The 12216-nt window shown below is 45.2% G+C and overlaps 1 protein-coding gene across 1 annotated transcript in view; it reads right to left on the reverse strand.

Moving 5' to 3' along the window:
• The window catches only part of LOC124622942 (ankyrin repeat and SAM domain-containing protein 1A-like), a 579621-nt gene that overhangs the window by 122350 nt on the left and 445055 nt on the right, over positions 1 to 12216 (reverse strand). Inside the window, exon 8 of the mRNA XM_047148732.1 lies at positions 2008 to 2167. Coding sequence (XP_047004688.1) covers positions 2008 to 2167 — 160 coding nt within the window. The remainder of the gene's footprint in view (positions 1 to 2007; positions 2168 to 12216) is intronic.

Consider the following 12216-nt stretch of genomic DNA (forward strand, 5'->3'; position numbering starts at 1 on the left):
TTCGACAAAAATTTGTCGCGATCAGCCTCGTAATGCGCAAGCAATTCCGCAAAGATTGTCCTTCATTGCTCTTCATGGTCTTCTGTTTGGCGGCGAGTAACCCCGTGGGCACAAACCTTTGATTACCGCAACTAGTAGAGGAATGAGTCAACATTACTACGTCCCGGTGAGCAGCGAGATGTTTGTGAGCCGTTAATCACCCCGAATGGGACTGTCCGCACGCTTCAACATTGTAGGAGTCAACAGCTGCGTGCGGCCGGCCGGCACGCGCGAGACTGGACAGATTTTCGCGACGCTATTGCAATGATGACAGACGCCTCGCCCAACAACTCACCGTGTTTTCGTTCACTGCCATGTCTCCGTAGACAGACTGCACACACCTACGAGTACAGTACTGGCCATTAAAATTGCTACACCACGAAGATCACGTGCTACAGACGTGAAATTTAACCGGCAGGAAGAAGATGCTGTGATATGCAAATGATTAGCTTTTCAGAGCATTCACACAAGGTTGGCGCCGGTGGCGACACCTACAATGTGCTACCATGAGAAAGGTTTCCAACCGATTCCTCATACACAAACAGCAGTTGACCGGCGTTGCCTTGTGAAACGTTGTTGTGATGCCTCGTGTAAGGAGGAGAAATGTGTACCATCACGTTTCCAACTTTGACAAAGGTCGGATTGTAGACTATCGCGATTGCGGTTTATCATACCGCGACATTGCTGCTCGCGTTGGTCAGGATCCAATGACTGTTAGTAGAATATGGAATCGGTGGGTTCAGGAGGGTAATAAGGAACGCCGTGCTGGATCCCAACGGCCTCGTATCACTAGCAGTCGAGATGACATGCATCTTATCCGCATGGCAGTAACGGATCGTGCAGCCACGTCTCGATCCCTGAGTCAACAGATGGGGACGTTTGCAAGACAACAACCATCTGCGCGAGCAGTTCGACGACATTTGCAGCAGCATGGACTATCAGCTCGGAGACCACGGCTGTGGTTACCCTTGACGCTGCATCACAGACAGGAGCGCCTGCGATGAGTACTCAACGACGAACCTGGGTCCACGAATGGCAAAACGTCATTTTTTAGGATGAATCCAGGTTCTGTTTACAGGATCATGATGGTCGCATCCGTGTTTGGCGACATCGCGGTGAACGCACATTGGAAGCGTGTATGCGATCCCTGCGAAACCCTACATTTCAGCAGGATAATGCACGACCGCATGTTGCACGTCCTGTACGGGCCTTTCTCGATACAGAAAATGTTCGACTGCTGCCCTAGCCAGCAGATTCTCCAGATATCTCACCAACTGAAAACGTCTGGTCAATGGTGGCCGAGCGACTGGCTCCTCACAATACGCCAGTCACTACTCTTGATGAACTGTGGTATCGTGTTGGAGCTGCATGGGCAGCTGTACCTGTACACGCCATCCAAGCTCTGTTTGACTCAATTCCCAGGCGTATCAAGGCCGTTATTACGGCCAGAGGTGGTTGTTCTGGGTACTGATTTCTCAGGATCTATGCACCCAAATTGCGTGAAAATGTAATCACATGTCAGTTCTAGTATAATATACTTGTCCAATGAATATCCGTTTATCATCTGTATTTCTTCTTGGTGTAGCAATTTTAATGGGCAGTAGTGTACATGAGATGCTTTGATTTTCCACCAAAAGAAACTCAATGATAGCTCTCTGCTTGGAAAGCAGCACCATTACAGACGGTATTTTGAAGGGTACATGTAGCGCCGCCACACATCGGAACTACTGGGGCTGAAGCACGAATATTCCACGATATCTCACAACAGATTCCGCATTTTTTCAACTAAACGGCCCGGAAAAAAATGTTTTTCATTAGTTATTGAACTTCCCCTCGTAAAACATAGACCAGGTGTGTCTTAACACACTTCGTCCATGACTCCTAAAATTGACGGCTGCCTCGTTACACGAACGATATCCGGCATAGGATTGACGTAATGCGAAATGTGCCGCTGCAGCCGGTACTCACCGAGACCTTGGCGTGTCCTCCGCCGGAGCCACACATGGGCATGTAGAGGCTGCTGGACGAAGACACGCTGATCCGGTCGCCCTCCTCAGCAGACAGGAAGCTGTCCGGCAGCGACTTGGGCGGCGGTGGCGGCGTCTGGTACATGCCCCCGTCGCTGGCCCTGCAACACAAGCGATACCTATAATTATTCACTTAATGTCACAGCTGTGAAATGACGATGTACTTTGGTGTAAGCACTGTCGCCTGTTCCCTCGTTATTGTGCATAATTGTTAAATTTCGTTCGGTTCTACTTTCGAACTGCGGCATTAATTGTACACTCTTTCACATTAGTTCTGTACTTAAGGTTTTGTCGTTGCTTGTGACGATTATGATCCCACAGTCGACTATCACACCCGACAACGGCCAAATACTACGTTTATACGTTTTCTCTCGTCGTGGAGCGGCTTTGTCTGGGCAGTTTTTTTTTTTTTTTTTTTGTGTCGCAGCAAGCCCTGTCTGATCGCCATAATTACACCAAGCGGTCGGCAGAATGTTTACGATCAGTGTTCTTTGATTTGGTGTTTAACATTACATGCGACAACCAGACCATTTATATTTTGACTTAAGCAGGACTAGATGAGGTAAGGATGTAATCAGTGTAAGTCTTTAAGATGCCGTAGCTTTAGCACACTTTCCTGTTTTGTTTAACTCAGGCAACCTGAAGGTGTTCGAAGAAACGAAACCGGTCGTGTCACAAAGGATGTGAAATAATACAGCTAGTTTTCATTAATAATTAATACCTCTAACTGTCAACGGCGTGAGAAAAACTACACCGCGCTCTTTACACGGACAGAAATAACATACTGTCGGTTTCCGGAACGCATTCGACAGAAGCTCACGAAACATCTGGCCAAATTCGTCATTATATTTACGACTACTTGCCAATGGAACGCAGCATATTATTCTTAGTGAAGACGAAGCTTTGTACCTAAGCTCCCTTCGGACATACCCCCATGAGTATTTTATGACCATTTGGTTCTGAATATGTATACGAATGACATAGTCGACAATATTTGAAGCTCCATAAGCTTGTTCGAGGATGATGCTGTTGTGTACAGAGAAGTGGTAACGCTCAGTACTCGTACACTGTGGTGCCACGCAGGAAGACCTGCAGAGAATCGACACCTGGTGCAGGGGTTGGCACCTGACCGTCAACCTAGACAAATATAACATTTGTGCATTAATAGTTGCAAGGACTTATTTCTTTGATTACTGAAAAACAGATGGAAACAGTCGCCCATTAAATATCTGAGTGTGTATGCGAGGAGCGAAACAAAATGGGACGACTACATAGAACTAGTCGTAGAACGAGATTCATTGCAAGGATCCTCAGGAAGTGTAGTCCACCCATGAAAAAGCTATCTTAAAAAAAAAAAAAGGAAAAAAACCTTCATTCTGCCGATAGTTTGTCGCTCCTCAGCCTTGTCCCACAACCACGTAGAACTGATTAAGGCAAAAGAGAAAAAAAAAGCAGTGCGTTTTGTCACGTGCACTTTTGGTGAGGCACTCACTCGGCCAACTCCAGAGGCAGACGCTACAAGAGAGGCATAATTAAGAAGTGGTTTACTGTTACAGTTCTCAGAGCGTACGTTCCTGGGCGAGTCTATTAACATATTGGTTCCTCCTGCATATATCTCGCGGAAAGACCGTGAAAGTAACATTAGAGATTCGAGTTCACACGGAGGCTTGTTCTCATGCGCCATTCGCGACTGGAACAGGAAAGGAGGGGAAGAACATCCACGTAGTAACCACCCACCGTATAAATATTTATTGATGAACACCCACAAAGCGTTCTAGAACAATGCCTATCTTCAGCGGCGTCAGGCCTGGTGGTCTAGTTGTTGTCTAGTCTGTAAAGCGCGTGCCTGGGATCCGAGAGGTCGCGGGATCGAATTCCGGTCGGGCCACGCAGATTTTCAGTCAGCGTTTAACGTAGCCTACATCTCTCAATGATGCGAAGAGTCGCTAGGAACGACACGTGGTTCGAACTCCACGTCAAACTGTAGATCCTTTTTCTCCTGATGGATAATTGGGGAAGGTTAGGGACACGCAAGTCGCCGATTCAGCGTCCAGTTGAAAGACTCGCACCAGGCCACCAAGTCACATGAAATTATTATTGTCGTTAACACCAACAGAATTTAAAAAAAATAGTGAACGATCACGACGATTAAACTGTATTTGAGTTGTGTGTATCATATACACATACAAGAGTAAACATTATCAGTTTTTAACAAACGAACGTTTAGTTTGTTTCCAACCACACGTGTTTCACCTATTCGTATTAGATAACATCACTGAAGTATGAAATAAGATAAATGGTTAACTGTATATATTTTGTTATGGAACATGCAGTGTTACTGGGTATAATATTTAGATTTTCGCCGGCCGCGGTGGCCACGCGGTTCTAGGCGCTGCAGTCCGAAACCGCGCGACTGCTACGGTCGCAGGTTCCAATCCTGCCTCGGGCATGGGTGTGTGTGATGTCCTTAGGTTAGTTAGGTTTAAGTAGTTATCAGTTCTAGGGGACTGATGACCTCAGATGTTAAGTCCCATAGTGCTCAGAGCAATTTCGAACCATTTTTTAGATTTTCCTACTATGGACAATGATACTGTATCAAACTGACGAGGAGAACATAGCAAGTGCCATAACCTGATTTCCCAGAAACTTCGCCCAGTGGAAGAGGAGCCAGAATAAGCAAAGACGTATCTCAGCTTATCCGTAGTTACTCCACCGTTTCTGAGAAGACGATGGTCAAAGATTTCGACGCACTTTAGACGCCTTTTAACTTGCGATATTCCCAGTCGAAACGAAGGCACATTGCCTAGCGCCGCGCTTCTCACTTCAGCACCCCGTGGTCGAAACCCGATTATTATTTTTATTTTTCACGTGACTACCCACGTTTGTAGAATATTACTGCACGAATGTTTTCCAATGTATACTGAAATAACGTTTTCCTTATTCGTCTAACGATTTGTATCTGCTGAATGAATTAAAAAAAAAAAGTACATTAATGAGAAAATATTAGAAATTGTTTTCGATGAAATTCTTGTAGTTATCTTGATTAATAATCGATTGCAAGCGCCTGTTTTTGGCAAAACGATACTTTATGCATGGTTTGCCGCGAAATTATTGTCAACTCGTGAAATCTTCAGCAATATTGACGACGTTTCCTTCTAGAGTGAAATTCACACGAAGAGATATCACTGTGGCAAACCTGCCTTCCCGTGATTCCGGTGGTCTTGCGAATTGCTATGTTTCGATTGTTTCTACGATCGGTACCATCCAAGGAATACACTGAAACGTCCTGAAGAATAAATATAAGAATTAATATATGAATTAGTATATGAATGAACTATAAGAAAATGAGAATTTAAAAAGATTTTAACCTATGAAAATACGATACACACATATATTACATAATACATGTATGACACTTACAGTGAAACCCGGCTGTAATTTTAGAATTAATATAACGTCCTTGTAGCCTGTAACTTGATAAGAAACATTCGTGTAGCAACCTTCAACGGACATGGCTAGAAAAATGAAATAAAAATAAAGCAAAATAAAATAATAAAAAATTACCGGGTTATGAACACAGGCTCGAAAGTGAGAGGCCGCGATGCTATCCACTGTGCCACAATTTCGACTGAGATCATCACGCGCTGCAAGGCATCTAAAGTAAGTCGAATACTTCGACCGTCGTTTTCTCGGAAACGATCAAGTATCTACGGAAGCAGAGATACGAGTTCGCTTACTTTGGCTCCTCTTTCACTGAGCGAAATTTCTGGGAAATCGGGTTATGGCATTTGCCGTGTTCTCCTCGTAGGTGATAAATCACAATCCTATACCTGTTGACAGTGAGCTAACCTACACGTGTTGCCAGTAAACTTTGTGTGTCTAATAACTGATTACCTTAGCAGTTAAGTCCCATAAGATTTCACACACATTTGAACATTTGAATGTATAGTTAAACAACTGCTGTTTGTTTTACGGATTTAAGTTATCTCTAATACAATCACAGATGAAATTTTTAGATGTAAAATAAATATTAAATGGATAATATTTATTCTTATCTACATGATTAACATGGTGTAGGAGCTGAGAAATAATGGCTGCAAATGTTATCATCTCATATTTATTCCGTCTTGAAATATTCTGCTCTGTATTTCGTTTCTTTGGGAGAATGATCAAATCAACCTCTCCCCTCCCCCCCCCCCCTCCCCCCGATTTTGTTGATACTTCGACAGCGAGGAGATTTTGAGTTCTTTCAATTTGGCATACTTTTTTTTTCATTGTTTCTGCAACAGTGTTCTGACCTGCTTTGTGTACCGTGGAGGATAAGCACTACGGTTTTCTGGTTTACTGCATTCTTGTTACAAGCTCTTCTCATTTGTTGCAGAACTTCACTAACTCTCAGACCAGCTTACATATGTTTACTTCTTCCCTGGTATCTTCACCTCTCTTCCTATCAAGTAATGTGTAGGCAATGACACATCTAAGCGACTTCAGCTCTGTACTTTCTTCCCTTTCCATAAGTGGTGTCCATCATTCAGATTCATACAAGTTTGGTACTACCATCACTTTATACAGTTTAAGCAATGTACAAGTATCTCTTGCGCTATTTTCCACATGACATTTGGTTGTGCCACACATACTTTGTACTTACATCATTATTTCATGAGAGAGTAGTATCATAGATCCAACACCAAGGAATTTGATAATTTGCTCCACTGCCTCATTTTTAATGATTATTTTAGCTCTAACTGATTTACGTCCTGCAAATGCCACCACTTTTATTTTTATGTCGAGATATTTACAAGTAAAATATTACCGCCTATGTTCGACGTCAACATGCAATAACCACTCGCACACAGCAGGTGGCAGTACTAGCAGTGAAGGGTATATGAACCTTGTCGGGAGACGCGAAAACACATTTCCTTCTTGCACAAGTAGATCATCATTTGTTCCAGCTATAACCACTTAGCATTGTCTTGAGTAGCGTTTTTTATTGAAAAATGTTAAGCCAATATTTTCGCCACTTACGGCAGGAATGACCATGGTTACTAACATAATAACCAGGCAAGAAAATGGGCCTTGACTTTTGGAATTCGATAGATCCAAAGACTCCTGAGAATATTTTCTATGAACTCTATCCCTTTCCTTTAGTGATACATATTGTTGGCACAGGGAACGGCGTCACTATCTCTAGCGTGTAACGGTAGCGTGTATCGTGCAAAGGGGCGTATCACACTCCGTTGATAACAGGAACCCACTCGACACAGCCGTACAAAGATACTGCATGAGCCTCTTCCTCAAGGGCTTCCATATCAGCTTTACAGTTGCGAAACGTAACCGCATGGACCAAATTAACACATTTTAGAAAACCAAACATTTATTAATTTGGAAATTAATTTAGTAATTTTACTATCGATTAAGTATATGGTTCAGTCACATCAACGTGTGTGTGAAATCTTATGGGACTTAACTGCTAAGGTCATCAGTCCCTAAGCTTACACACTACTTAACCTAAATTATCCTAAGGACAAGCACACACACCCATACCCGAGGGAGGACTCGAACCTCCGCCGGGAACAGCCGCACAGTCCATGACTGCAGCGCCTTAGACCGCTCGACTAATCCCGTGCACATCAATGTGAGTACCGCCTATGTTCAACGTCAACATTCGATAACCATTCGCACACGGTAGGTGGCAGTACCAGCAGTGGAGGGTATGTGAAGTATGTCGGGAGAAGCGGAAAACAGCACAGTCGATGTCTTGATGCGAGGACCAGAGCGATTTATCTGATCATTGGCTTTCGGGACAAGAGTGAAATCATTTCCAAACGGCTAAGTTTGTTAACTGATCGCAGCCGGCCGGTGTGGCCGTGCGGTTCTAGGCGCGTCAGTCTGGAACCGCGTGACCGCTTCGGTCGCAGGTTCGAATCCTGCGTCGGGCATGGACGTGTGTGATGTCCTTAGGTTAGTTAGGTTTAAGTAGTTCTAGGTTCTAGGGGACTGATGACCTCAGAAGTTAAGTCCCATAGTGCTCAGAGCCATAACTGTTCGCGTGCTGCCGTTGTTAAACTGTATCGTGCATGGCAAAATGGCGCTATCCACAACAAGCGCCGAGGCAACTGCGGTGCACCAGGGCCCATCGATGTCTGGGCCGAACGACGGCTGCGGAGACGAGAACAGCAGAATAGACGTGCAGCTGCTGAGCAACTGACCGCCCAGATGAACCAAGGGGCTATGAACAATGTCTCCTCAACGACCGTTCAGCGAGCGTTGCTGCGCATGAGTCTCCGCAGCAGACGCCTGGTTCATACCCCCATGCCGGTTGCTGTTCGTCGGCGACGCAGGCTGGAATTTGCACGCCAATACCGCAACTGGACGTCAACTGAGCTGCTACAGGCGGCCTTTTAAGATAAATCGTTTTATGCTCTAAAGGACAGATGGGTGTTGGTGTAAACGGCATGAATCGTCTGAAAGCAAATACCCTACATGAGTTATGTTATGGGGAATGTTTACGTGGCATTCCTTGGGCCATCTGGTCAGAGTGGAAGGCACAATGGATCAACACAAGTATGCATCTATCCTTAGGGGCCCATGTCCGCAACTGTATGCAATTTGTTTTTCCTCGGCACGATGACATATACCAGCACTACAATGTAACGTGCGACACAGCTCACAGTGCACGTGTGCGGTTCGAAGACCACCAGCAAGAGTTTAAAGTATTCCCACGACTACCAACCTCCCCGGATTTAAACCTAACCAAAAATATGGGACCACCTCGATCGGGCTGTTGGCGTCGTGGGTCCTCAACCGAGAAACCTAGCGCATCTGACCACGGCAATGAAGTCTGAATGCATGGCTCCAGATCCCTTTCGGAACCTCGAGAGCTTCACTGACCCTCTTCCTGCACGTTTCAAAGCTGTTCGCGCTGCAAAAGGAGGTTATTCAGGCTTTTGGTAGGGGGTCACATCAATTTGACTGGACAGTGTAAAATCGGTCACTGAATTTTATAGTATTCGCTATTGTACGTATAAAATACACACCCAAAGCAAGTGAGAGTTTTTCTTGTAAATATCGAATCGATTACTAACTAGTGTTCTTACAAATAGTCCTAGAAAAAAATTTCTCTAACAAAATCGAGCTTCTGACCGTAAACACCATTGCCTTTCTCAGGAACTCAAGTCTGTTGGAAATCAAGTCAGCTGCAAGCAAGTCAAGATGCATGCCTCACGTGTAAAGTACTGTCCAAAGCTCGGATTTTCATAGAGAATTTGTGCGACACCTGCACCGACAACAGTTTGTACAACGGAGCCGTCGTGAAAAACTTCGTTGGTACGTGACGGTGAACTTTTCACGCTCAAAGAGCTTACGGCTATCGTGTACAGGCAAGTTATTCCTAAAGCGATAAGCGATATGGTCCAATAACCATGCTACAATCAGCATGTGAAAAATCGTTTACGTACTGGCAGTAACTCACTGTGGGAACAATACACAGAGGTGACGAAAGTGACTGGATAGCGATATGCACTTAGAGAGATGTCAATTTGTACTCATGTGATTCATGTGAAAAGGTTTTTGACGTGATTACGACCGCACGACGGCAGATAATACATTATGAACGCGGAGTGGTAGTTGGAGCTAGAAGCATGGGACACTCCACTTCGGAAATAATTGTGGAATTCAATATTCCGAGGTCCACAGCATCAAGAGTGTGCCGAGAATACCAAATACCAGGAATTATCTTTCACCAGGGACAACGCATTGGCCGACGATCTTCACTTAACGACCGAGAGCGGCGGCGTTTGCATAGAATTGTCAGTGCTAACTGAGAAGCACCATTGTTCGAAATAACTGCGGAAATCAGTGTCGGATGTACGACAAATCTATCCATTAGAGCAGTGCGACGAAATCTGGCCCGTTAACGGGCTATGGCAGCAGATGATCGAAGCGAGTGGCTTTGCTAACAATTTGTGGTAAGTTCCTATGGGACCAAACTACTAAGATCATCGGTCCCTGGCTCACACATTACATCATCTAACTTAAACTAACGTAGGCTAAGGACAACACACACACACTCATGCCCGAGGGAGCACTCGAACCTCCGACGGGGGTAGCCACGCTGGCCGTGTCAAAGCGCCTGAGACCGCACGGCTGCCCCGCGCGGCCCTTTCCTAACAGCGCGACATCGCCTGCAGCGCCTCTCCTGGGCTCGCGAGCACATCGGTTGGCACCTAGATGACTGGAAAACCGTGGTCTCGTCAGATGAGTCCCGATTTCAATCGGTAGGAGCTGTGATGGTAATGTTCGAGAGTGACGCAGTCCCTGCAAAGCCCTGGACCCAAGTTGGAAGCAAGCATTATGCAAGCTGGTGGTGCCTCCATAGTGGTGTGGGCTGTGTTTACATGGAATGGACTGGGTCCTCTGGTCCAACAGAACTGATCATTGCCTAGAAATGGTTACATTCGGCTACTTGGGGAGACCATTTGCAGCTATTCATGGACTTCATATTCCCATACAACGATGGAAGTTTTGTAGATGACAATGCGCCATGTCACAACTGTTCACGATTGGTTTGAAGAACATTTTGGACAATTTGAGCGAATGATATGGCTATACATCGTCCGGCATTAATGTCATCGAACATTTATGGGGCATAATCGTGGGGTGAGTTCGTGCACAAAAGACTGCGCCGGCAACACTTTCGCGATTATAGGCGACTACAGAGATAACATGGCTCACTATTTCTGCAGGAGAACTTCCAACGACAATTCCACGTCCGGTTGTTGCACTACGCCGGGCAAAAGGAGGTCGGACACAATACTGGAAGCTATCCCATGACCTTTGTCAGTACGGTGTACCTCGTAACATGTTTCAGTTACATCTGGCCTGTTGTACACAAGGTTGTCGAGATGTTGCTGTTAAAGCACGTCCCACACTTCGACGGCGGCCCTCTCGACGTCATCCTGTCTACGACAAGGGTTCCTGCGACGACAAACTGCAAGTTGCAGCTGGTTTTAAGGTTGCTCAGTCGGGTTCATATCAAACGTTCGCGCAGAGCTGTCCATTCAGATGATTCCTGCCAGCTGGAGGAAGCCGTTTGCGAGGTGGGTATGTCGCGCTGGTGCATTAACGCGCTGACGGACGAATCAGTCGCCCAAATGTTTTTTGTAGAACTGAAGAAAAGGTAGGAGTAGTGATGAGAGGCTTCAGGAAGAGGAGCTACCTCCCTGTTGAACCGATGGATATGCTGCTTGAGATGTGCATTGATACCTGGACAAAGAAGATCATCGGAAGTTAGACAAACGGTGCTCTCGACGGTGAAGAGGACGCGACACCACTGATCAGGGTTTCTTTCCAAGTGTTCCTTGGCCCACCTTTCTCGCGCTCAACGGTACTGAGAGGTTTGTATTGTTGTGCGGACGCCTAAGGGAAAAACTGATGACGCAGGAGCGGTTGCACACTGTTTGAGTAACACATACCTCCCAGATGCCTTCAAAAACGCAGTGCGCAGTTCTGTTGCATTCTCTTCGGGATACCTACGAGCCATTACTTGTAGATCGCGGTCATCAACTGGTGCTGTTGAGTGAGGGTGACTCTTTAACAGGCAGCTCTTCAGTGTTGTCTGTCTCATAATGGAGGTTAAACATTGGAATAACGTCGCTATGGTGTACACAAATTCGGTGGTTCACTTTCCAATCTGACAACCCTGCGTGGCATCTTCACAGACCGAACACTGTGAACAAGTCGCTTTGTTCCACTCACGATCCAAAACACTGCGCGATCTATTAACAAAAACAAATTTTGCAAACCAAGAAGGAGATGCATTATGTACTGCAACTGACAGCTCTTTGCAATATTTATATAGGGTATAGACTCTTTGCCAAACACTAAAAAGTACTTGTTCTACTATTGATCCTGTTATGTTTTAAATGTAATTTTTCCACATTAAGGCAAACCTTCATATTTGCGGATATGACACTATTATTAGAATAAAACGTCAGTTAACGCAACCTATAAGTAGGCTTGCCGTTCTTCTCTGTACACTTTACTGGGTTGATCGCCGCATGTAAGTGATATGGACATGAAATACCTGAAGAAACCTGCAACACTCTCAGCATGCAAGCCACAGTAGCAAATTCCCATTTGTAAATACTTT

Source organism: Schistocerca americana, chromosome 7, assembly GCF_021461395.2.
Source record: "Schistocerca americana isolate TAMUIC-IGC-003095 chromosome 7, iqSchAmer2.1, whole genome shotgun sequence".
Taxonomy (NCBI): Eukaryota; Metazoa; Arthropoda; class Insecta; order Orthoptera; family Acrididae; genus Schistocerca; species Schistocerca americana.